This window comes from Erythrolamprus reginae, chromosome 1, assembly GCF_031021105.1.
Source record: "Erythrolamprus reginae isolate rEryReg1 chromosome 1, rEryReg1.hap1, whole genome shotgun sequence".
Classification (NCBI taxonomy): Eukaryota; Metazoa; Chordata; class Lepidosauria; order Squamata; family Dipsadidae; genus Erythrolamprus; species Erythrolamprus reginae.
In genome coordinates, this window is record NC_091950.1 from 411,387,177 (window position 1) to 411,413,814 (window position 26,638).

General features: G+C 42.5%; 1 protein-coding gene across 1 annotated transcript in view; it reads left to right on the plus strand.

The window, feature by feature from the left end:
• CLUH (clustered mitochondria homolog) overlaps positions 1-26,638 on the plus strand; it is a 145,726-nt gene that overhangs the window by 68,707 nt on the left and 50,381 nt on the right. The window contains 11 exon segments of the mRNA XM_070735238.1: positions 1,992-2,135; positions 4,210-4,337; positions 5,640-5,794; positions 6,178-6,303; positions 7,106-7,253; positions 11,978-12,070; positions 15,939-16,038; positions 16,041-16,219; positions 16,221-16,277; positions 16,279-16,634; positions 25,495-25,721. Coding sequence (XP_070591339.1) covers positions 1,992-2,135; positions 4,210-4,337; positions 5,640-5,794; positions 6,178-6,303; positions 7,106-7,253; positions 11,978-12,070; positions 15,939-16,038; positions 16,041-16,219; positions 16,221-16,277; positions 16,279-16,634; positions 25,495-25,721 — 1,713 coding nt within the window.

Here is a 26,638-nt window from a genome sequence, read left to right on the forward strand (position 1 = left end):
CCAGCAGGGGAATCCCAGCATCACAAAAACGAGCGCTTCGCTGGCAATGGAAGCCTGGAGGTGGGGTTTCCCAGCGAAGGGAGCATCAGTGAAATCGCAGCATTGCAAAAACACCGAAGTCCTTGAAACCCCACCTCCGGACCTCTGTGTTTTTGGGATGCTGCGATTTCACTGAGGCTCCCTTTGCTGGGAAACCCCACCTCGGGACTTCCGTTGCCAGTGAAGCACCCATTTTGTGCTGCTGGGATTCCCCTGCTGGGATTCCCCTGCAGCATCACAAAAATACGGAAGTCCAGAGGTGGGGTTTCCCATGGACAGGAACCTCAGCGGAATCCCAGCAGCACAAAAAAGGGTGCTTCGCTGGCAACGGAAGTCCGGAGGCAGGGCATCCCAGCAGCGGCGGTGGGTTTGTAAGGTGAAAATAGTTTGTAAGAAGAGGCAAAAAAATCTTAAGCCCCGGGTTTGTATCTTGAAAAGTTTGTATGACGAGGCGTTTGTAAGACGAGGTATCACATGGCATTTTTTTTAGATTCCAGCAGCTTGTAGCTGCACCTGCAACAGTTTTAAATGCAGTCCCTGCAGAATACATTTTATTAAGTAACCTTGTATTTGTAACTTTACAACATTTAGTGGAGTATTAACTTCAGTCATTGCTCAATTGAAGCTGATGAACTCAATATTTTTAATTCTGTCCATTTTAATGCTTGCTTTGGATATTGCATTTCAATTTCAAGTATCTTAAGTAGTGATGGGCGAACCAAACCCGCACAATTCGGGTCCGTACTGAATTTTGCAGTGTTCGGTAGACCAAACCCGAACCCGAATTTTTTTGAAACTTCGGGCAAAGTTCAGGGTCGCGTTCGGCGTTCGGAGCTTTGACATCACCGGCAGGTTGCTAAGGACGCCAAGGTGATCACTTCCTGGATTCCATGGAATCCAGGAAGTGATCACCTTGACGTCCTTAGTAACCTGCCAGTGACATCAAGGCTCCGCCCCTGGAATCTCTTCGTGGGAGGGATTCCCCAGCTCCTTCAGGATGTTTTTACGATGTTTTTTTTTACGTGAAAGGACCGCCCTTTGCTTGCAGCATCGCTGCAGCGTCCTTTTTCGTAAAAATAACAATGTTTATTTTTACGTGAAGACCTCCCTTTGAAAGAGCTGGGGAATCCCTCCCACGAAGAGATTCCGGGGACGGAGACTTGACGTCACTGGGAGGTTGCTAAGGACTCCAAGGGAATCCAGGAAGTGATCACCTTGGCATCCTTAGCAACCTGCTGGTATACGTGACGTCAAAGCTCCGCCCCCGGAATCTCTTAGTGGGATTCCCCATTCGGGCTCGGGTTCGGGTTCGGGTTCGGCCGAATTTTGCGTAAAGTTCGTCCGAACTTGCCGAACCCAAACACCATTGGGTTCGCCCATCACTAATCTTAAGTTATGTGTGTGGTTTTTTAATGCAAGTAGAAATATAGGACATAAGTCTAATAAAGAAGAGAGCAGAATACAGCTCAAGTTGTCAACTTAAGACTGTAATGGGACCTGCCATAAGTCATGACAGATGTAAAATGGGCCATCATATGACTGACCTAATTTTATGACTTCTCTTTTTGTGCCGATTGATAAATAAATGCCAGGGTTGTTAAAGGGAAACTGATGTTTGTTTTGGGACGTTTTTGCCCAAAACATCATTAATTTGCACTGACAATGGAACGCTGCAAATGACTATAAATATGGGCCAATTGCCAAGTGTCCAAAATGCAGTCACATGATCTTGCATGGGCGGGCCATCAGAACTTTGGAACTGGGTGGTAAATACCGGGATTGGGGGGCATACAAGTCAAATAAATTAAATTATTTGGGGGGGGGGGGGTTCCTTTCATAATTTCAAATGGTTGCTAAGCCACCAGTCATAAGCTGACGGTCATCTGTAATGAGGGGCTGTGTTTTGTTTTTTCACTTTTGTCTACTCTTCTACATATGTGAAACCTTCCCAGAGCCATACACAGTTCGAGAAGCTCGGATACACGTCCGTCACGTCCGGGATCTCCTCAAGAGCCTTGATCCGTCAGATGCCTTCAATGGTGTTGACTGCAACTCGCTGTCATTCCTCAGCATCTTCACCGACGGGGACCTTGGAGGTATGGAGAAATATGGGTGCAGTTAGCAATAGCATTTAGCCGCCCCGAGTCTTCAGAGAGGGGTGGCATACAAATCTAATAAATAATAATAATACAGCGTTCCCTCGAATTTTCACGGGTTCGAACTTCACGAAAAGTCTATACCACAGTTTTTCAAAAATATTAATTAAAAAATACTTTGTGGTTTTCTTCCCCTATACCACGGTTTTTCTCACCCGATGACGTCATATGTCATCGCCAAACTTTCGTCCACCTTTAATAAATATTTTTTTAAAAATAAACTTTGATAAATAAACATGGTGAGTAATAATTTAAGTGGTTGCTAAGGGAATGGGAAATTGTAATTTAGGGGTTTAAAGTGTTAAGGGAAGAAGGCTTGTGATACTGTTTATAGCCAAAAATAGTGTATTTACTTCCGCATCTCTACTTCGCGGAAATTCTACTTTTGCAGGCGGTCTCGGAACACATCCCCCGCAAAAATCGAGGGAACACTGTAATTATTATTTCTTTATCTATCTATCTATCTATCTATCTATCTATCTATCTATCTATCTATCTATCTATCTATTTAGACTTGTATACCGCTCCACAGTGCTTTATAGCCCTCTCTTAGGGGTTTTACAGAGAGTAAGCCTATTGCGCTCAAGAATCTGGGTCCTCATTTTACCGACCTTGGAAAGATGGAAGAATGAGTCAACCTTGAGCCTACTGAGATTTGACCTGCCAAACTGCTGGCAGTCTGCGATCAACAGAAGTAGCTTGCAGTACTGCACTCTAACCACTGCACCACCGAGGCTCAGTTGGAGGGAAATGTCTTGCTGAATATCTGACTATGAAAGTCATAGTTGTCCCAGTTCTAAGTTAGAACTAAAGAAGCTTCCTGGGTGAGAAGCGAAACATTTTCAAGAGGAAAAGCCAAGAAAGTTCACCCAAAGGTGCTTTTTTTCAAGAGACAATTGGACTTTCTGGGTTTTTTGCTTTGTGAAGACTTCTCTTTGCTTCTCATCCAAGAAGCTTCAAGAGCTTTCATTCTAAGGGCCAAATCTCCAGACCACACATAAATTCATTTGTCCTCTCTTCTAAGTTCACCTTCTGGTCTGATGGTGTTAATAATAGAGCCGGGGTGGCACAGCAGGTAGAGTGCAGTACTGCAGGCCACTGAAGCTGACTGCAGATCTGTAGGTCAGCGGTTCAAATCTCATCACCAGCTCAGCCTTCCATCCTTCCGAGGTGGGTAAAATGAGGACCCAGATTGTAGGGGCAATAGGCTGGCTCTGTTAAAAAGTGCTATTGCTAACATGTTGTAAGCTGCCCTGAGTCTAAGGAGAAGGGCGGCATAAAAATTGAATAAATAAATAAATATCTTTTTTTTAAGTTTAAGTTAATATCTTTTTTTAGCATCACTCTGCCAAACAAATACTTCCCCCAACATTTACTAAGTCTGCACTACTATTAATCTTTTCATTGTTTCCATTTTCTCCCACAAATGACTCTATGACTGTAACTGTTGCTTGCATCCTTACGATTTATATTTACTGGTTCCTAATATGATTTGATTGCTTATTTGTACCCTATGACAATCATTAAGTGTTGTACCTTATGATTCTTGACAGATACATCTTTTCTGTTATGTATACTGAGAGCATCTGCACAAAGACAAATTCCTTGGGTGTCCAATCACACTTGGCCTCAATAAAGAATTTTATTCTTTTCTATTCTATTCTATCTTATGATTCTTGACGAACATTTCTTTTATGTACACTGAAAGCATGTTCACCAATACAAATTCCCTGGGTATCCGATCATACTTGGCCAGTAAAATTCTATTCTATTCTACTCTACCCTACTCTACTCTACCCTACTCTACTCTACTCTATTCTATTCTATTTTCTATTCTATTCTCTCTTCTATTCTATTGTACCTTATGATTCTGGATGAACTTATCTTTTGTTTTATGTACACTAAGAGCATGTGCACCAAGACGAATTCCTTGTGTGTCCATTCCCACTTCCCCAATAAAATTCTATTCTATGTTATTTTTTTCAACCTCTCCCCTCCCATGTTTTAATTCTAGAGAGCGGCAAGAGGAAGAAGAAGGGTATAGAGATGGAGCAGATTGACTGCACCCCTCCTGAGCACATCTTACCTGGGAGCAAAGAGAGGCCGCTCTGCCCTCTTCAGCCTCAGAACAGAGACTGGAAGGTAGCATCCGTAGATCTGCAAATTGGAAGCTGATGATCTTGTTCAAAAGGCCTCTTCCCACTAGCCTGATAAACCCCACCTTTATTATTCCATGCCATGGAAGTCCAGCAAAGAGGCAGGCATTGTTTGGTCAGCTGCATTGTCGGTATTTCCTATGTAAATCCCAAAGGGAGGGAAAACACATTGAAATACTACCAATATTACAGTACTATTTATTTAGTACTGGGGCGTTCACAACCCCCATTGGCAGGCCATTCCACCGGTTGATCGCTCTGACCATCTGGAAGTTCTTCCTTATTTCCAGGTTGAATCTCTCCTTGGTCAGCTTCCAGCCGTTGTTCCTCGTCCAGCCCTCTGGTGCCCTGGAAGATAGAGTGACCCCCTCCTCTCTGTGGCAACCCCTCAAATACCTGTACTGCTATCATGTCCCCCTTGGCCCTCCTTTTCTCTTGGCTATCCATGCCTAGTTCCCGCAATCTCTCTTCGTAAGTCTTGGTTTCTAGTCCCCTGGTCATTTTGGTAGCTCTTTTCTGCACCTTCTCCAGAGTTTCTATCTCTCTTTTGAAGTGTGGTGACCAGAAATGGATTATTATTATTATTATTATTTATCAGATTTGTATGCCGCCCCTCTCCGGAGACTTGGAGAGGCTGGCAACAAAAAACACAGTACAAATCCAATAGTTAAAAAAGCAATTTAAAACCCTTAATATAAAAACAATCATACATCCCAGACAAAAAACAGACATAAAACGGGAATAGCCCGGGGGAATCAATTTCCCCATGCCTGACGGCTGAGGTGGGTTTTAAGGAGTTTGCGAAAGGCGAGGAGGGTGGGGGCGGTCCTAATCTCTAGGGGGAGTTGATTCCAGAGGGTCGGGGCCGCCACAGAGAAGGCTCTTCCCCTGGGTCACGCCAGACGACATTGTTTCGTCGATGGGACCCGTAGAAGGCCCATTCTGTGGGACCTAACCGGTCGCTGGGATTCGTGCGGCAGAAAGCGGTCCTGCAATACTCCAGGTGTGGTCTTATTGGGGCATTATAGAGTGATATTAATACCTCCCTAGTCTTTGAGTGTGTCCCATCCCGTCCCATTGTTGTTGATGTGTATTGTATAACTTTTGCTGTTTCCCAGAGCACATGCTTCTTAATGAGCCACCCCGAGTCTACAGAGAGGGGCGTCATACAAATCTAATTAATAATAATAATAATAATAATAATAATAATAATAATAATAATAATATCTCTTATTCACCCTTAAATTTTCTCTCTTTATCTCTTCCCATAACCCACCCACCCCCAAAGCCTCTGCAGTGCCTAAAAGTGCTAACTATGAGTGGCTGGAATCCACCACCTGGCAATCGCAAGATGCACGGAGATCTCATGTACTTGTATGTCATCACGGTAGAAGATCGGCACGTCAGCATCACCGCATCCACCCGAGGTTTCTACCTCAATCAGTAAGTAGCTAAATACCTGGCTTTTTTTTTCTCCTCCGCCTCCTTGTTAAATGCCAATGTTTTGTGTTTGGAGGAAACGGGATGTTCCACTTGAATCCGGAACTTAACTGTGCAATGCAATACTTATTTACAGAGAGGTCAAATTGGCAATCACAAGAAGATTGGTGGGACCTGGTTCCCCATGAGAAACCTTTGAGTTGAAGAGCTGAGTTGATCAGGTGCCACATCACTAGCCTGTTACATCCAGAATCTGAAGGATCAAGTCTGGGGTTGACTTCTGGGTTGCTGAACTGACTGGGGGACTGTTTTTCTCGCTTTGCCTGGATAAGGCTGTGGCTAGCAGGGGCGTTGCCACTAAACGTCTTTGTGTTCCTTCCTTGCAGGTCCACAGCTTATAACTTCAACCCTAAGCCCGCTAATCCCAGCTTCCTCAGCCATTCCCTGGTAGAGCTCTTGAACCAAATTAGCCCCACTTTCAAAAGGAATTTTGCAGCTCTGCAGAAGAAACGGTAATTTTTCTCTACAATCTCTCTCTCTCACACACACACACACACACACACACACACAAACACACAGTATATATTCCAGCTATAATCATTTTTTCCTCTTTTTTTTGGTTTCCTTTTCCTTTTTTGTGTTATAAGCATTTTAAGGATGCACAATTTATTATTTATCAGATGTTTGTTTGTTTGTTTGTTTGTTTGTTTAGTCATTCATTCATTCATTCAATTTTTTAATGCCGCCCTTCCCCTTAGACTCAGGGCGGCTTACAACATGTTAGCAATAGCATTGCCAAAATTGAGCGGGTCCAAAGACGGGCTGCAAGAATGGTGGAAGGTCTTAAGCATAAAACGTATCAGGAAAGACTTAATGAACTCAATCTGTATAGTCTGGAGGACAGAAGGAAAAGGGGGGACATGATCGAAACATTTAAATATGTTAAAGGGTTAATAAATAAGGTCCAGGAGGGAAGTGTTTTTAATAGGAAAGTGAACACAAGAACAAGGGGGCACAATCTGAGGTTAGTTGGGGGAAAGATCAAAAGCAACATGAGAAAATATTATTTTACTGAAAGAGTAGTAGATCCTAGGAACAAACTTCCAGCAGACGTGGTTGGTAAATCCACAGTAACTGAATTTAAACATGCCTGGGATAAACATATATCCATCCTAAGATAAAATGCAGAAAGTAGCATAAGGGCAGACTAGATAGATCATGAGGACTTTTCCTGCCGTCAGTCTTCTATGTTTCTATGGGTGGGGGGTGCTTTAGAAGAATGGTAATAATCTGCTTCATTTTATTCCAAACCAGGGTCCAGAGGCACCCACTAGAGAGAATATCCACCCCCTTCCAAGTATACGCATGGACAGCTCCTCTAGCTGAGCACGTCATGGATTGTGTGAGAGCCGAAGATGCTTACACCTCGAGACTAGGCTACGAAGAACATATCCCGGGACAGGTAAAGACACACTGGGCTTTGTGGATTTCTTCATTTGCTTTTACCATTGGTCTCTTCATTCGATTAATTCTTACTGTCCGTGAGGCATCTTTAAAGTCCCATGGGGGTGGGTGGAGGGGGTGGGGGGGGTGAATTACTTTGAAAACCAAATATCTTGAGGCCTGATGAAACCAAAGAAAAGCTGATAACATCTGTTCCATTCCAGCCTATGCAGCTTGAAAACAAAGGAGGAATCCACGCATTGATATTTCAGATCAATCTTTTATACATAAAGTCTCATTTTTACAAGCTAAAGTCATGCATGTGAGATAATTACACTAGAGAAACATCTTTCAGCTGTGGTGAGGGGGGGCGTTTGGCCAGGTTTGCCTGGTGCACAAGTTGCGGCCCTATTTGGACCGGGAGTCACTGCTCACAGTCACTCGTGCCCTCATCACCTCGAGGCTTGACTACTGTAACGCTCTCTACATGGGGCTGCCTTTGAAAAGTGTTCGGAAACTTCAGATCGTGCAGAATGCAGCCGCGAGAGCAATCATGGGCTTCCCTAAGTATGCCCATGTCACACCAACACTCCGCAGTCTGCATTGGTTGCCGATCAGTTTCTGGTCACAATTCAAAGTGTTGGTTATGACCTATAAAGCCCTTCATGGCATCGGACCAGAATATCTACGGGACCGCCTTCTGCCGCACGAATCCCAACAACCAGTTAAGTCCCACAGAATTGGCCTTCTCCGGGTCCCGTCGACTAAACAATGTCGTTTGGTGGGACCCAGGGGAAGAGCCTTCTCTGTGGCAGCCCCGAGCCTCTGGAATCAACTCCCCCCAGGGATCAGAATTGCCCCCACCCTCCTTACCTTTCGTAAGCTCCTTAAAACCCACCTACATCAGTTTTAGACCTTAAAAAAAAATCAAAATAAACAGCAAAAATCTATTTTTAATTTTAGAAAGTGACAAATAAATTAAGGGTCCAAATAAATTTGAAATAATATTTTTTACAATTTATTATAATGAATACTTCCTGTGGGAAGGTTAAATTGTTTTTTTTTTTTAAATAAGATTTTAAAATTTGGATATTAGAGGAAACTAAACATTTCAAACTTTGAACACATGATTAACAATTACAGACTGATGCAAAATATTGTTTTTAAAAAATAAGATTTTAAAAATTGGACACTAGAGGGAACTAAACATTTCAAGTAAAGAAGAGCACACAAATACGATTAACAGTTACAGACTGATGCAAAATATTCTTAACACTGGATATATTGAAGGATACATTTAAAAATTGTGTCAAAAATTAATATTAACAATGCCAACAGCGATATTTGCCTCTAAGAATAGACCAAAAGATGTTAAAAAAGAGGCCCAGGTTTTACCTGACAAGACAAAAAGACTGACAGACCACAAGAATTACATGGACAAAGATTCTACAATGAACTCAATCTGTAGAGTCTGGAGGACAGAAGGAAAAGGGGGGACATGATCGAAACATTTAAATATGTCAAAGGGTTAAATAAGGTCCAGGAAGGAAGTGTTTTTAAAAGGAAAGTGAACACAAGAACAAGGGGACACAATCTGAAGTTAGTTGGGGGAAAGATCAAAAGCAACATGAGAAAATATTATTTTACTGAAAGAGTAGTAGATCCTTGGAACAAACTTCCAGCAGACGTGGTAGATAAATCCACAGTAACTGAATTTAAAAATGCCTGGGATAAACATATAACCATCCTAAGATAAAATACAGAAAATAGTATAAGGGCAGACTAGATGGACCATGAGGTCTTTTTCTGCCCTCAGACTTCTATGTTTCTAAGGACATACAAAAGAAACTACATGATTATTTTAGTAACTAAAACGGACATGCAATAAACCAAGAGAGTGACATGGATAATGTTTCTATACTCCACTTACAAAAGAGAGTTGTAAAACTTTGAAGACACTCATGAGAAGAGATAAAGAAGAAATGAAAATAAATCAAGACCTTGACATTGTTCGGGTGGATTAAAGCAGGAGTGTGAAACTCAAGGCCCAGGGGTCGGATTTGGCCCATAGGGTGCTTAGATCTGGCCCACAGACCTGCCCTGGAAACAGTGAAGGACCAGCCTGCGATGCCTCTGGCAGTGAAAGTGGGCTCCCAAGCTCTGCTTTTGGCTGAGATGGACTCCTACAACCTTCTGCCAGGAGGGCTGTTTTTACTGGCAGGGGGTTGCAGGAGGCCGTCACAACCAAAAATGGAGCTTTGGAACCCATTTTCACTGGCAGAGCACTTGGGTTACCGCAAGCGCGCCGACACAAGTAATGTCAAACTGGCCACGCCCACCCCAGCCCCACCTTTCTTGGCCCCCTGAGGTCCAACAACCCTGATGTGACCCTCAATAAATCAGGTTTGACCTCCTGGACTAAAGATAAAAATTGTTGGAAGTAAAAGGAAACAATATAAAGTTGGTTTATTGGCTCAAGCTTAAAATAGCTTTGCTGTTGTTTCTGATAATTCTTAATGGACTTTTGCTGATACCAGATGTGAAATTACAATAATTTATGGATTTGTTTATAGATATAGATGGGATGTGGGAAAAAGAGATTATTGGTTATAGTTAAGAATAGGGGGAAATTTCCTAAAATTGTTTTTACTTGGGATGAAGTTATAAAGTTAGTTCTTTGATATATTTCTTGCTGTTTTCTTTCTTCTTATTTTCTTCTTATTTTTATTTTGTTTCTTTATTCTATATTTTTCTTTCAATTCTTTTCATTTTTTCCTATTGATTGATTGATTGATTTGATTTGATTTGATTTGTAAGCCACCCTTCTCCGGGGACTCGGGGTGGCTAACAACATAATAAAAACAGTATACAATATTAAATCTAAATTCCAATTAATATAGTTAATTACTCTAAAAACACTGGAGCATTAAAATCATTCATTCACTTTCAACAACAGACATACTTCGCACTTGTCGGCCAAAAGCCAAGGTCTAATGACCCCAGGCCTGGTGGCATAGATGGGTTTTCAGGTTCTTATGGAAGGCAAGAAGAATGGGTGCAGTACAAATCTCTGGGGGAAGCTGATTCCAGATGGCTGGGGCCCCCACAGAGAAGGCTCTTTCCCTAGGCCCCACCAACCAACATTGTCTAGTTGACAGGACCTGGAGAAGGCCGACTCTGTGGGACCTAACCAGTCGCTGGGACTCATGCGACAGAAGGCGGTCCCACAAGTAATCTGGTCCGATGCCATGTAGGGCTTTATAGGTCATAACCAACACTTTGAATTGCCAATCGGCAGCCAATGTAGTCCGCGGAGTGTTGGAGAAATATGGGCATGCCTTGGGAGGCCCATGACAATTCGCGCGGCCACATTCTGCACGATACGTAGTTTCCGAACACTCTTCAAAGGTAGCCCCATGTAGAGAGCATTGCAGTAGTCGAACCTCAAGGTGATAAGGGCATGAGTGACTGTGAGTAGAGACTCCCTGTCCAAATAGGGCCGCAACTGGTGCATCAGGCGAACCTGGGCAAACTCCCCCCTCGCCACAGCCGACAACTGTCTTGTCGGGGTTGAGCTTGAGCCTCTTAGCACCCATCCAGACCCTAACAGCCTCCAGACACCAGCACATTACTTCCACTGCTTTATATGTTTCACTCTTTCACTTCTTCTTTCCATTCGTTGTTTCTGATGTAATCTTGATTTTTTTCCCCCCCAACTTTGTTAATCGGTGTCATTTTTGTCAGTTTACAATAATGCAAATTATATAGATCAATGCAAATTGAATTTAAATGTATTACACGCTCTCTTCAAAACTATTTACTGTAGTATTTTTAGGAGCTGCTAAATTATGTTTACACACAAGGTAACTAGGTAGGTGCAAAAAAATCAGTTCCCGCCTTCTTAAAATAAAAGTTGCTCTCTGAGTGAGATGGGATTTCCTCCCCTCCTCCCCCGATTAAATATATACAGTGGTACCTCGTGATACGAACACTTCGAGATACAAACCCAGGGTTCAGAAAATTTTTGCCTCTTCTTACGAACTTTTTTCACCTTACGAACCCACCGCAGATCGCAAAATGGTGCTCCGCTGGACGCCAACACCCGACTGTCACCTTTAAAAACAGCCGGAGGGCTTCTCGGCGTTCTCCCGAACCCAAACCTGAACTTTTCAGGTTCGGGAGACCACCGAGAAGCGCCGCCGCCCGCCTGTCACCTTCTTAAACAGCAGGGGGCTACTCAGCGTTCTCCCGAACCCGGAAGTTCAGGTTCGGGTTCCGGAGGCCGCCGAGAAGCACCCGGCTGTTTCAGAATGTTACAGCCGGGCGGCAGCGCTCGGCGGAGCGCCGTTTTTGCGATCGGCGGCGGCATTTTTGGCTGATCTGGAGGCTGGAAAGGAGGTGGGGAATCCCAATAGGGAATTCCATAGGCGGAGCTTTGACGTCACGAAGACATCCTTCCTGGAGGCCACGTTTCTTGCAAATGAGCCACCAGTTTTACTGCTTAGAAGCCACCATTTCTTGTACCATTTCAACTGGACAGGGCACAGATAATCCTGGTTAATACAGTAGAATGAAAATACAGTAGCTCGTTGCAAAAAGAAACGTGGTTTCAAAAAGCCAGACATTTTCAGTGAGCCGCAGAGAATAGCAGATGGCCATGTATTTCTGCATTTCTGCCCAAGGTTGGAAAGTTTGTGCCTTTGTGTTCTTGCATTTAATATATTTTCCCTGATCTTCTTTCAGACCAGAGATTGGAATGAAGAATTGCAGACGACCCGAGAACTACCACGCAAAAATCTGCCGGAAAGATTGTTGAGAGAGAGAGCAATTTTTAAGGTAAATTTCAAGCCCTGCAGGGGAAATAGACAAATCCAGAAAGACCCTGCAACAACAAGCACAAGCACAGGTTTCTAGTCCTTATCATTAGGAAGGGTGAAACTCAAATCAAATTTTCCTTTTTGTGCTCAGTGCTAAATGGGAACTTGCCAATTGTCTGATGAGGCTGCTTTTTAGCAGGACCATGAAGTCTGGTTTAAGGCAAGATGCAGTAGTAGACTTGCCAGCCATACAAAGATAAATTTGCTTCCCTTGGTCAATAATTAAAGTTTATAGAACTAATCCTTTCCTCTAAAACTTGTTGAAATAAGCCACTCGATTGCTGAAAGCAAAGGTAAATTGCAAAAGTTTGGATATTTCTTGCATAAGAAGTGTTTTAGTCCAAAGCCCTCAGATTCTCATTAAGAAAGAGATCATAGGTTAGCAGTCAAAGGTTTGTGGTTTATAATTTGGCATACCAGAAGTTCTAAGGTTAATCCTTAGCTTCCCTAGTTAAATTCCAGATAATGGGATATGCAAATTTTCTGTCTGACTGAAGGTGAAAGAGAAGAATCCTACTTTAGCATTAGAAATGCTACTTTGTCCAAAGTTCAGTCAATAATATCTCCAGGAAAACTTGGTGGGGAGATAGTAATGGCCACGGCCACTCAGGGTAGGTCAAGAATTGGCAGCCTAAAACTATTAGAATTAGAAGAATTGGCAGCCTAAAACTATGGGATTACAACCTTTACGCAATCTTGTTCAGACTGCTGGTTGTAATTGGTGGAAAGTGAAGTTACATACATCTGGAAGCTACCAGGTGACCTATTTCAGCTGTAGGTAGTATTAAGCTAGTTCAATCTTGGCAACTAGCAACTTTAATATGTGTGGACTTCAGTTCCCAGAATTGCCAGCCAGCATGGCAATAGAAGTTCACCCACAGTCAGAATTTTGGGATTAGTAGTTCACATATTTTACAGTTGCCAAGGTTGAGAAGCACTCAGGTGAGTCAACACTCATTCTAAATTCCTATTGTTGGTGCAATGGATTATTTGGTGCTCTTCACTTAGCCCCAGGGCCTTAGTTCCTGAGCCTGATATATACTGGAGGCCTAAAACGTAAACAAGAAGAAAAAGCAAAATTAGGTTGTTCCATCTTTTTTTTTTTAAAGGTTATTTCATGATAGTATGTTCTCTGTTACATTCTGTAGTTTAACAGGATGGAATCTGAGAAAAAGCTTTTCCCTTTTCATTGTGATCTTGATATATCTGGGAGGATTCCTTTTTTTATGTTGTGTTTTTAATGTACAGTTACAAATGCAAATAACTAAAAGCAGGTATAAGAAATACAGTACTGTATAAGCAAAGGATTATTGTGGGGAAAAATAGAATGGAATGGAATAGAACAGAACAGAATTCTTTATTGGCCAAGTGTGATTGGACACATAAGGAATTTGTCTTGCTGCAGTGTACAGTGATACCGCATCTTACAAACACCTCATCATACAAACTTTTCGAGATACAAACCCGGGGTTTAAGATTTTTTTGCCTCTTCTTACAAACTATTTTCACCTTACAAACCCACTGCCGCCGCTGGGATGCCCCGCCTCCGGACTTCCGTTGCCAGCGAAGCACTCGTTTTTGCGCTGCTGGGATTTCCCTGAGGCTCCCCTCCATGGGAAACCCCACCTCTGGACTTCCGTGTTTTTGTGATGCTGCAGGGGAATCCCAGCAGCGCAAAAACAGGTGCTTCGCTGGCAACGGAAGTCCAGAGGTGGGGTTTCCCAGCGAGGGGAACCTCAGTGAAATCGCAGCATCACAAAAACACAGAGGTCCTGGAGGTGGGGTTTCAAGGACTTCGGTGTTTTTGCGATGCTGTGATTTCACCGATGCTCCCTTCGCTGGGAAACCCCACCTCCCGACTTCCGTTGCCAGCGAAGCGAAGAAGTCCAGAGGTTGGGTTTTCCATGGAGGGGAACCTCAGGGGAATCCCAGCAGCGCAAAAATGGGCGCTTCGGCTGGCAAAAGGGGTGAATTTTGGGCTTGCACGCATTAATCGCTTTTCCATTGATTCCTATGGGAAATATTGTTTCGTCTTACAAACTTTTCACCTTAAGAACCTCGTCCCGGAACCAATTAAGTTTGTAAGACAAGGTATCACTGGTACATAAAATAAAAGATAAGTTCGTTAAGAATCATAAGGTACAACACCTAATGATACTGCCATGAGTTGATCAAAACTAGAGCTGAGATTAAAATTCCTTATATATAAGTAAGTAAAGAAGGGAAGGGAAGGGATGGGATGGGATGCAGAGCAGGCCATGGAAATGATTAGGTTTTTGCATGCAATAGTTCTACTCCAATTGGGCAATTTTGAAAACATTTCATTCATTTTTGCAACCAAAAACAAATCTGAGCAAGCACTAATCAATCTAAAAAACAAAAACGGATTGAGAAACCACCATCAGATATGATCTACAGTGTCATCTAGAATGTGTTCACTGTTTGAGCTTAGTGAGGAGGAGAGAGTTTAACAAGGCTGGGAAAGGCAGGGAAATGATCGCACACAATAGCAAGCAAACATTCATTAGCCGGTGAATGAGCTGGCAGCTTATCTCACGAAGGAAAAACTTAGCCCAGGTGGCCAGAAGTCTGGGAAGAAACTTTTCATTCAAAGAGCTTCCGCCTTAATTATCAGTGAAGCTGGGAAAGAACTCCTAGTGTTTTCAGGAAGCTGTATTCTGCCTAGCTTAGCATTAGAGGAGCTTTGATAAAATCTGTGCCATTCTTACAGGCTTAACCTTGCCCAGGTGCATGGGATTTGACCACAGGTCCATGATGGCGAGCCGAAGGCATACGTGCCACTGGTGGCATGCGGAGCCATATTGGAGGACCCACGAGACTTTGCCCTGTGTCAGCTCCAGTGTGCATGCATACTCTGGCCAGCTGATTTTCGGCCTTGGGAAAGACTATTTTACTCTCCAGATAGCTTCAGGGAAGCTTCCCTAAAACTCTGGAGGCAAAAAAAAAATCACCCAATGCACAAACCGGAAGTTCGGAAAAAACGCACTTCCGGTTTGCCATTGTGCTATTTTTTGCACTCCGGAGGGTTCAGAGAAGCTTCCTGAACAAGCTCAAATTATGCCCAAACGGGCAAACCGAGAAGTATGTTTTCCAAACTTCCGGATGACGAACCTATGACACAGGTGCCACAGATGGCACGTGGAGCCATATCTGTTGGCACGTGAGCTGTTGACCTAGCTCAACTCCAACGTGCATGTGTGTGCCGGCCAGCTGAATTTTGGCTCACAGAGGCTCTTGGAGGGTGTTTTTGGCTTCTAGAGAGCCTCCAGGGGAATGGGAGAGGTCGTTTTTACCCACCCCTGGCTCTAGGGAAGTCTTTGGAGTCTGGGGAGGGCAAAATACGACCCTACTGTGACCACCAGAAGTTGACAACAGGCCATTTCCTGCCTCCAGAAAGCCTCCGGGGAAGGGGGGAGCTGTTTTCGCCCTCCCCAGGCATTGAATTATGGGTGTGGGCACTCAGGCAAGCGCAATAGCGGTGCGCGCATGCTCTTTCAGCACCCAAAGGTAAAAAGGGTTCGCCATCACTGTCCTATTCTGTGCTGTGTGCTATTGTTTGGTGCAAAAAACCTGTACTCCCTGCGGCACATTCTTTGGGATCACGCACCCCACCCCCGGCATCACTCTATGCCCTAGGGGGGCCCGCCCCACTATTTGAGAAGCACTCCATTAGTCATTAAATGAACTTTGTAAGTTTGAGGAGCACCTACACTTGGAAACAGACATACAGAATGTTTGACTAAATTAAGGAAAGTGACCATTCTTGCAATCTAAGTCATCCTTTTGACTGTTTTCGCCCTTCCCAGGTTCACAGTGACTTCACCGCCGCAGCCACCAGAGGTGCGATGGCCGTCATCGATGGCAACGTGATGGCGATCAATCCAAGCGAGGAAACCAAGATGCAGATGTTATCTGGAACAACATCTTCTTCAGCTTGGGATTTGACGTCCGGGACCACTACAAGGACTTTGGAGGAGATGTGGCCGCTTACGTGGCCCCAACCAATGACCTCAATGGGGTCCGGACATACAATGCTGTGGACATTGAAGGACTATACACCCTGGGCACGGTGGTGGTGGACTACCGAGGGGTACCGGGTGACGGCTCAGTCCATCATTCCAGGCATCCTGGAACGGGAGCAAGAAACAGAGCGTCATCTACGGCTCCATAGACTTCGGCAAGACCGTCGTCTCCCACCCCAAGTATCTGGAGCTGCTGGAGAAAACCAGTCGGCCGTTGAAGATCCAGAAGCACCTGGTCCTCAACGACAAAAGCGAGGAGGTGGAGTTGTGTTCTTCGGTGGAATGCAAGGGGATCATTGGCAACGACGGGCGCCATTACATCCTTGACTTGCTCCGCACTTTTCCCCCCGACTTGAATTTCCTGCCGGTGGATGGGGAGGAAATGCCAGAAGAATGTCAGAAGACGGGGTTCCCCAAGCAACACCGGCACAAGCTTTGTTGTTTCCGGCAAGAGCTGGTGGATGCCTTTGTGGAACACAGGTGAATCGCCTGGGTATTTCTTTCTCTTTCGCTCCCTGAGTTTGCTCCCATATTACAACAGGTAGTCCTCACCTTAATTCCCGCTTGTAGGCACGCTGGTTCTTTTATTATTGTAGAAACATAGAAGTCTGACGGCAGAAAAATACCTCCTGGTCCATCTAGTCTGCCCTTATACTATTTCCTGTATTTTATCTTACAATGGATATATGTTTATCCCAGGCATGTTTAAATTCAGTTACTGTGGATTTATCTACCACGTTTGCTGGAAGTTTGTTCCAAGGATCTACTACTCTTTCAGTAAAATAATATTTTCTCATGTTGCTTTTGATCTTTCCCCCAACTAACTTCAGATTGTCCCCTTGTTCTTGTGTTCACTTTCCTATTAAAAACACTTCCCTCCTGGACCTTATTTAACCCTTTAATATATTTAAATGTTTCGATCATGTCTCCCCTTTTCCTTCTGTCCTCCAGACTATACAGATTGAGTTCATTAAGTCTTTCCTGATTATTATTATTATTATTATTATTATTATTATTATTATTATTATTTATTGGATTTGTATGCCGCCCCTCTCCAGAGACTCGGGGCGGCTAATAACAATAATAAAACAGTATACAAAATAATCCAATAGTAAAAATGATTAAAAACCCATTAATATAAAAAACCAAACACACATACAGACATACCATGCATAAAATTGTAAAGGCCTAGGGGGAAAGAATATCTCAGTTCCCCCATGCCTGACGGCAGAGGTGGGTTTTAAGTAGCTTACGAAAGGCAAGGAGGGTGGGGGCAATTCTAATCTCTGGGAGGAGTTGGTTCCAGAGGGCCGGGACCGCCACAGAGAAGGCTCTTCCCCTGGGTCCCGCCAAGCGGCATTGTTTAGTTGACGGGACCCGTAGAAGACCCGCTCTTGAGTTAGTTTAGCTTCTTTTACAACCTTCCTTGCCACAGCTAGTTAGTTGTTTGTTTGTTTGTTTGTTTGTTTGTTTGACTTATATGCCGCCCAATCCCATAGGACTCGGGGCGGCTCACAACAATAAAATAACACAGTAAAAAGTCAAATATTAAACAGTAAAACCCCATTGAACTAATCTATCGATTATAATAACAATAAAAAAAACCCAAGACTAAATCATACACAGGGTGTCCAGCAAACTGGGAAAACAGGCAAATCAGGGAATTATTAGGGAATTCATGAAAAAAAGGGAATAAATCAGGGGGAAAAACAAACTATTAAAATATTTAAAAGTCAGGAAAAAAATCATGTAAAAAAACCCCCCTTTAGATTATTATTCACTATTATTACTGATACTCACCATTGAAGAAGATACTTAATGATCCTGATATTTATTAACATAATTATTTATTAACAATAATTTGGTGATGACGTGTGACATCACGTGCAGGAAAAACCGTGGTGTAGAAAAAACCAGATGAAATATTTTTTAATTAATATTTTTTGAAAAACCGTGGTATAGACTTTTCGCGAATGTCGGACCCGTGAAAGTCAAGGGAACACTGTACTTTCTCCATTTTTAAGTGATGGTATTTTAGCAACATAGAAACATAGAAAAATAGAAGATTGACGGCAGAAAAAGACCTCATGATCCATCTAGTCTGCCCTTATACTATTTTCTGTATTTTATCTTAGGATGGATATATGTTTATCCCAGGCATGTTTAAATTCAGTTACTGTGGATTTATCAACCAGGTTTGCTGGAAGTTTGTTCCAAGAATCTACTACTCTTTCAGTAAAATAATATTTTCTCATGTTGCTTTTGATCCTTCCCCCAACTAACCAGATTGTGTCCCCTTGTTCTTGTGTTCACTTTCCTATTAAAAACACTTCCCTCCTGGACCTTATTTAACCCTTTAACATATTTAAATGTTTCGATCATGTCCCCCCTTTTCCTTCTGTCCTCCAGACTATAAAGATTGAGTTCATTAAGTCTTTCCTGATACATTTTATGCTTAAAACCTTCCACCATTCTTGTAGCCCGTCTTTGGACCCGTTCAATTTTGTCAGTATCTTTTTGTAGGTGAGGTCTCCAGAACTGAACACGGTATTCCAAATGGGGTCTCAACAGCAGTCTATATAGCGGGATCATAATCTCCCTCTCCTTCTCCCTCCCTCTGCTTGCTATACCTCTAGCTATGCAGCCAAGCATCCTACTTGCTTTCCCTACCGCCTGACTGCACTTTGAATTCTTTTACACAGTCTTACATTTTTTTATATCACAGCTGATCAGGAGCTGATCAGCTGTGCTTTGGGCAAAGAAATAAAGGTCGGTATTAACCCGGGGGCAGGCAGGAGGGCTTTTCTCGAAGCAAAGGACAAGGTGAAGCCATCAGATCACAGAAAAAAATGCCAAAAATTGGGGGGCACCCACAAGCCAGCACTGCCCGAACCAGATCTGTGATGTAAAAATGACATCACCTATGGATTGCTAACGGTTCAGGCGATCTGTTTCAAACCAGGAAGAACCTATCCCCGACTTCATACAAAAGGGAGGAAATGCTAATTTAAATGTATTTATATAAGGTATATGATTTACTGAAACCTCATTCCAAAGGCAACGTACAAAACGTATATTACTAACAAAATTTGAGTTCATAGATTAAAATCAACCAGCGTTTCTTAAAAACAAAACACTTTTCATATATAACACTTTCCAAAATTAAAAGACTCCAGATATTTATTTGTTATCAAAATTTAACCATCTCCAATTGAACCCTGTTTCACCCAAATAAGACATCCTCTGATAACTCAATCGGGCTTTTGAGTGCATGTCAATAAAGCCTAGTGTGTATTTCAGGGTTCAAAAAGTCATAAGACTGGGTCTTACTTTTGGGGAAACACGGTGGCAAATTTTCTTTTTGTCACTTTTCCCATAAATTAAAGACATTCTGTCCCTGCAACTGAATGTTAATTGGTTGTTCTTCAATACAATAGCAGTGTTTAGATAAACTAGTACTGTATACAGAATAGCAATTCTATATTTTTTGTGGGGGGTTTTGTTTTTTGTTTTTAAAAAATTTAATTAACAAACACATAAGCACTTCATGGCATCGGACCAGAATATCTCCGGGACCGTCTTCTGCTGCACGAATCCCAGTGACCAGTTAGGTCCCACAGAGTTGGCCTTCTCCGGGTCCTGTCGACTAAACAATGCCATCTGGCGGGACCCAGGGGAAGAGCCTTCTCTGTGGCGGCCCCGACCCTCTGGAATCAACTCCCCCCAGAGATCAGAGTTGCCCCCACCCTCCTTGCCTTTCGTAAGCTCCTTAAAACCCACCTCTGTCATCAGGCATTGGGGAATTGAGATATTCCATTCCCCCTAGGCTTATAAAATTTATGCTTGGTATGTCTGTATGTAGGATTGGTTTCTTAAATTAGGGTTTTTTAATTTAACTTAAACCTAAATATTAGATTTGTTTATATTGTCTTATTATTGTTGTTAGCCGCCCCGAGTCTACGGAGAGGGGCGGCATACCAATCTAAATAATAATAATAATAATAATAATAATAATAATAATAATAATAATACAAACATGGAAAAAACATTTTAAAACATTGGACATGGCAGATGTGATCTACATTTCTCATAGTACTTATATACTTGTTCAATAGTAAGAAATTTAATATTTACAAATTATTTACATTTCTGTACATTATTCTCTCAAAAAGATCTTTCCTAATTCCACATATTTCCTGGGTATTTTAATTTCCTTTGTAATCAATTGTTGGTTCTGTTATTAGGACTCTTAAGATTCTGTATTTTTTGAAGCAGCGTTTTAAAACTACCTTCTGAAAGGATGGGGAACTAAAATCCTTTCTGAAGCCTTAAAATGTAACTGAACATTTGTGCACAGTATTTCTGGAAAATTCAGGGACAAGAAGAGGCATTTATGCACTTAAAAGTATCTCAGGACTCCATCTGCACATCTGGTGTGGGTATTAACAAACAGATTAATTTTCTAAATTCAATTGGCACAAGTGGATTTAAAAAAGAAAAAAACCCTAGTAAGCGAGCAAGCAATCGTCTAGATTGGATGTGATTTCTGTGCTGCATCATATTGTGCTGTGCCTTTTCACGGGCATCCATGACTCTTGGTCAGAAAAGGCCAGCAATAAATCATATGATCAAAGCCACGCCTCCTTTGGGCATACTTAAAAATGGGTGTGGCTTCATTTGTATAAGTGCAGCAGCCATTTTGAAGTGGTTCTTTTTTTTTTAACGCCTGCTGTTAAATTATTTAACTTATAATAACTTCAAAGTTAGTTTATAAACACAGATAGAGAGAGAAATAGATAGATAGATAGATAGATAGATAGATAGATAGATAGATAGATAGATAGATAGATAGATAGATAGATAGATAGATAGGCAGGCAGGCAGGCAGGCAGGCAGGCAGGCAGGCAGGCAGGCAGGCAGGCAGGCAGGCAGGCAGGCAGGCAGGAAGGAAGGAAGGAAGGAAGGAAGGAAGAAAGATAGATGAATGGGTGAACAGATACAGACAAATTCTCTCTCTCTAGATATAATGATAGATAGATAGATAGATAGATAGATAGATAGATAGATAGATAGATAGATAGATAGATAGATAGATAGATAGATAGATAGAAACATAGAAGACTGACGGCAGAAAAAGACTTCATGATCCATCTAGTCTGCCCTTATACTATTTCCTGTATTTTATCTTACAATGGATCTATGTTTATCCCAGGCATGTTTAAATTCAGTTACTGTGGATTTACCAACCACGTCTGCTGGAAGTTTGTTCCAAGGATCTACTACTCTTTCAGTAAAATAATATTTTCTCACGTTGCTTTTGATCTTTCCCCCAACTAATTTCAGATTGTGTCCCCTTGTTCTTGTGTTCACTTTCCTATTAAAAACACTTCCCTCCTGGACCTTATTTAACCCTTTAACATATTTAAATGTTTTGAGATCCATTCATGAAATTGGCACTTTAAAGCTTCTCCTTCCAGAAATGTTTCTCCATTTATTCCTGTTTTCACAAACAGCATTTTTTTCCAGTTGCTTCACTTAAAAATCAAAATCTTACTACTGCAGCTGGGAAGTGGCCCAAAGGGAGGGTAAGAAATTCATGCTCCAGTGAACATAGGAAAAACCCATCTCAAACAATGGAGAATGGGTGTTAACCAACAGGTTGGAGACAAAGAATACCTTGTTTTAAGCAGTTGCTTGTCTGCAAGAGCAGAGAATCTGGGTCTAAAAGGTGGAAGAGTCAGCAAAGATACGTTGCCTCTACACTTCTGAAATGTTATTCGCATGGAAGCAAAATCTGTCCCTAATTTGAATGTAGGAAAAAGCAGATTTTGTTTCAAACTTAACCACCATTTTCAGAAAAGCAAGGGTGCATAGAGTTCCTTACAGGTTAGTCCTCGACTTAAAATCATTATCAGGAAAGACTTAATGAACTCAATCTGTATAGTCTGGAGGACAGAAGGGAAAGGGGGGACATGATCAAAACATTTAAATATATTAAAGGGTTAAATAAGGTCCAGGAGGGAAGTGTTTTTAATAGGAAAGTGAACACAAGAACAAGGGGACACAATCTGAAGTTAGTTGGGGGAAAGATCAAAAGCAACGTGAGGAAATATTATTTCACTGAAAGAGTAGTAGATCCTTGGAACAAACTTCCAGCAGACGTGGTTGGTAAATCCACAGTAACTGAATTTAAACATGCCTGGGATAAACATATATCCATTGTAAGATAAAATACAGGAAATAGTATAAGGGCAGATTAGATGGACCATAAGGTCTTTTTCTGCCGCCAGTCTTCTATGTTTCTATGTTTCTAATGACAGTTCAAAGTTACAATATTTAGCACTGAAAAAAATGACTTGTAACCGTTTCTCACACTTACAACTATTGCAGCATCCCCATGGTCACATGATCAATATTTGTTTGTTTGGTTGGTTGGTTGATTGATTGATTGATTGATTGATTGATTGATTGATTGATTGATTGGATTTGTATGCCACCCCTCTCCGTAGATTCAGGGCGGCTAACAAGAGTGATAAAAAACAGCATGTAACAATCCAAATATAAACAGTAGAATAGAATAGCAGAGTTGGAAGGGATTTTGGAGATCTTCTAATCCAACCCCTTGCTCAGGCAGAAAGCCCTATGCTAGTGATGATGAACCTTTTTTTTCCTTAGGTGCCGAAAGAGCATGCACGCTTGCTATCGCACATGTGCAAGTGCTCACACCCATAATTCAATGCCTGGGGAGGGCGAAAACAGCTTCCCCCTGCCCTCTGGAGGCCAGAAACAGCCAATTTCCCAACTTCTGATGGGCCCAGTAGGCTCGTTTTTTTCACCCTGCCCAGGCTCCAAAGACTTCCCTGGAGCTGAAGGAAGGTAGAAACACCCTCCCATATCCCCCTGGAGGTTCTTTGGAAGCCAAAAACGCCCTCATAGAGCCTCTGTTCTAGCCAAATATCAGCTGGCCAGCACACACATGCATGTTGGAGCTGAGTTAGAAACATAGAAACATAGAAGTCTGATGGCAGAAAAAGACCTCATGGTCCATCTAGTCTGCCCTTATACTATTTTCTGTATTTTATCTTAGGATGGATATATGTTTATCCCAGCCATGTTTAAATTCAGTTACTGTGGACTTATCTACCACGTCTGCTGGAAGTTTGTTCCAAGGATCTACTACTCTTTCAGTAAAATAATATTTTCTCATGTTGCTTTTGATCTTTCCCCCAACTAACCTCAGATTGTGTCCCCTTGTTCTTGTGTTCACTTTCCTATTAAAAATACTTCCCTCCTGGACCTTATTTAACCCTTTAATATATTTAAATGTTTCGATCATGTCCCCCCTTTTCCTTTTGTCCTCCAGACTATACAGATTGAGTTCATTAAGTCTTTCCTGATGCATTTTATGCTTAAGACCTTCCACCATTCTTGTAGCCCATCTTTGGACCCGTTCAATTTTGTCAATATCTTTTTGTAGGTGAGGTCTCCAGAACTGAACACAGTATTCCAAATGTGGTCTCACCAGCATTCTATATAGCGGGATCATAATCTCCCTCTTCCTGCTTGTTATACCTCTAGCTATGCAGCCAAGCATCCTACTTGCTTTCCCTACCGCCTGACTGCACTGTTCACCCATTTTGAGAGTGTCAGAAATCACTACCCCCAAATCCTTTTCTTCTGAAGTATTTGCTAACACAGAACTGCCAATACAATACTCAGATTGAGAATTCCTTTTCCCCAAATGCATTATTTTACATTTGGAATCATTAAACTGCAGTTTCCATTGCTTTGACCATTTATGTAGTAAAGCTAAATAATTTACCATATTAGGGCAACGGTTCACATGCTAGCAGATATGGATTCGCGTGCCACCTGTGGCACCCGTGCCATAGTTTCACCATCACTGCTCTATGCCATTTCAAACAAATGGCTGTCCAATATCTTCTTAAAAACGTCCAGTGTCGGAGTGCCTACAACTTCTGGAGGCAAGTTGTTCCACTGATTAATTGTTCTAACTGTTAGAAAATTAGTTCTATTATTATTATTATTATTATTATTATTATTATTATTATTATTATTTATTAGATTTGTATGCCACCTCTCTCCGAAGACTAAGTTGCTTCTCTCCTTGATTAGTTTCCACCCATTGCTTCTTGTCCTGCCTTCAGGTGCTTTGGAGAATAGTTTGACTCCCTGTTTTGGGGGCAGCTCCTGAGACAGTTGCCACTGGCTCACATTGATGACAATTGCAGGGCCCCAGGATTGTGTGATCACCTTCTGACAAATGGAGTCAGTGGGGAAGCCAGATGGTCTTACTGGGTTACTAACTAAACCACAGCAGTGATACACACACACACACACACACACATATCTACAGTAGCACGAAGCTTACAACTTCAGCCTGATGATGGTGAATGTGATTTCACCGAAACGTCGCATAGACACTCAAAATATTACACGGGGCAAAACCCGAGCTCAGAACAATCTACATACATATACCCGTGAAAATCTACAAAAACACACACATATATATATATGTCACATGTTTTTTTGCTGAATTTGAAAATTAAGGGAGAGTAGGATAGATCTATTTCAGCCTTATTTTAGCCTCATCAGCTAGCCATACCCACTGGGACTTGAACCTGCAACCTTTGCCTTGTAAGGCAGAGAATTATCCTCTAGGCTACAGTATCCAATCCCTTCAGCTTTGCACCAGGGAAGGGTTACATATTTTTGTGTCGAATCACCCTGGTGTACTGAAGGAACATCACAGCTCCTTATTTGCCTCTCGGCCCAACCCAGGGCCATTTCCAAGGCAGTTAATTTTATTGATAGCCGACAATTCTATCTGTATGTGTCACATGTTTTTTTGCTGAATTTGAAAATTAAGGGAGACTAGGATATATCTATTTCGGCCTTATATATATTCTAGTTTGTTCGGTTCAGAAGTACCCTAAAAACAGTGAGGGTCTGTTCGTAATGGGTTTTGGGAAAACTAAGAAATTGCAGCACCAGGATTTAATTGTTTTGATCCTGAAAATCTGCAGCTTGATTTTGGGCGGGCTTCTCCATTTCCCCACCCCAAAAAGGATAATCTGTGTGTGTTCTTCAGGGAAATGGAAGGATCTTGTGCTGCTTATTCCCATCCTTAAAATTTTTGCGGAGTTACAAAACCAATAATCCCAACCCTTTTAGTTCCACTGCTTTCGGTGATGTTTCTGTAGGCTCCTAATGTTCTGCAGAAGATCCTGGTCCTTCATGCATCAATATGCCTTGCTTCTTCTGTCATCCTTACTCACTGAGTCACCACCTCTTCTTTTCTTCTTCTTTTTCTTAACAGGTATCTCATGTTCATGAAGTTGGCTGCTCTGCAGTTAATGCAGCAAAAGGCGGACAAACCAAGTAGCCCCTCAGTGGAAAACGGCAGTAGCCCTACCACTTTTCCAGAGAATGGTGTGGAAGACAAGGAGACCTCTCTTCTAGAAGACAGCAAGATGGAGGATAATACTCCTGGTTTAGAGCAGGTGAAAGAGCTCACAGAGACCATCGCATCAGATGATGGAGCAGGTATCGACTCTCGTGGTGGGAATTCATTCCAACGTTCTCCATTGCCACATGGCTAGATCGTTTTACTTATGGTTAGATTTGCATCCTGTTTTTCATACAGGACCTCAAGGTGGCATATATAGTAATCCTTCCTTTCGTTTTCCACCTAAGAGCAACCTTAAAAGATAGGTTGAGTTGAGAGAGAATGACTGGCTCACAGTTGCTCTATGAGAGGGGTAGGCAAAGTTGGCTCTTCAACTCCCAGAATTCCTGAGCTAGCAAATCCACAAGTCATAGAAGATCCAGCTTTGCTTACCCCTGCTCTATGAGATTTCATGGCTAAAGGAGGGACTAAAACTGGGTTCTTCTCACTTTCCGTGAGATAGCAATAGTGGAAGTGATGTGCCGGTGCCTGGAGGCTGTTGTGGCCTGGATGGGTGTCAACAGACTCAAACTCAACCCGGATAAGACGGAGTGGCTGTGGGTTTTGCCTCCCAAGGACAATTCCATCTGTCCGTCCATCACCCTGGGGGGGGGAATTATTGACCCCCTCAGAGAGGGTCCGCAACTTGGGCGTCCTCTTCGATCCACAGCTCACATTAGAGAACCATCTTTCAGCTGTGGCGAGGGGGGCGTTTGCCCAGGTTCGCCTGGTGCACCAGTTGCGGCCCTATTTGGACCGGGACTCACTGCTCACAGTCACTCATGCCCTCGTCACCTCGAGGCTCGACTACTGTAATGCTCTCTACATGGGGCTACCTTTGAAAAATGTCGGAAACTTCAGATCATGCAGAATGCAGCTGCGAGAGCAATCATGGGCTTTCCCAAATATACCCATGTCACACCAACACTCCACAGTCTGCATTGGTTGCCGATCAATTTCCGGTCACAATTCAAAGTGTTGGTCATGACCTATAAAGCCCTTCATGGCATCGGAC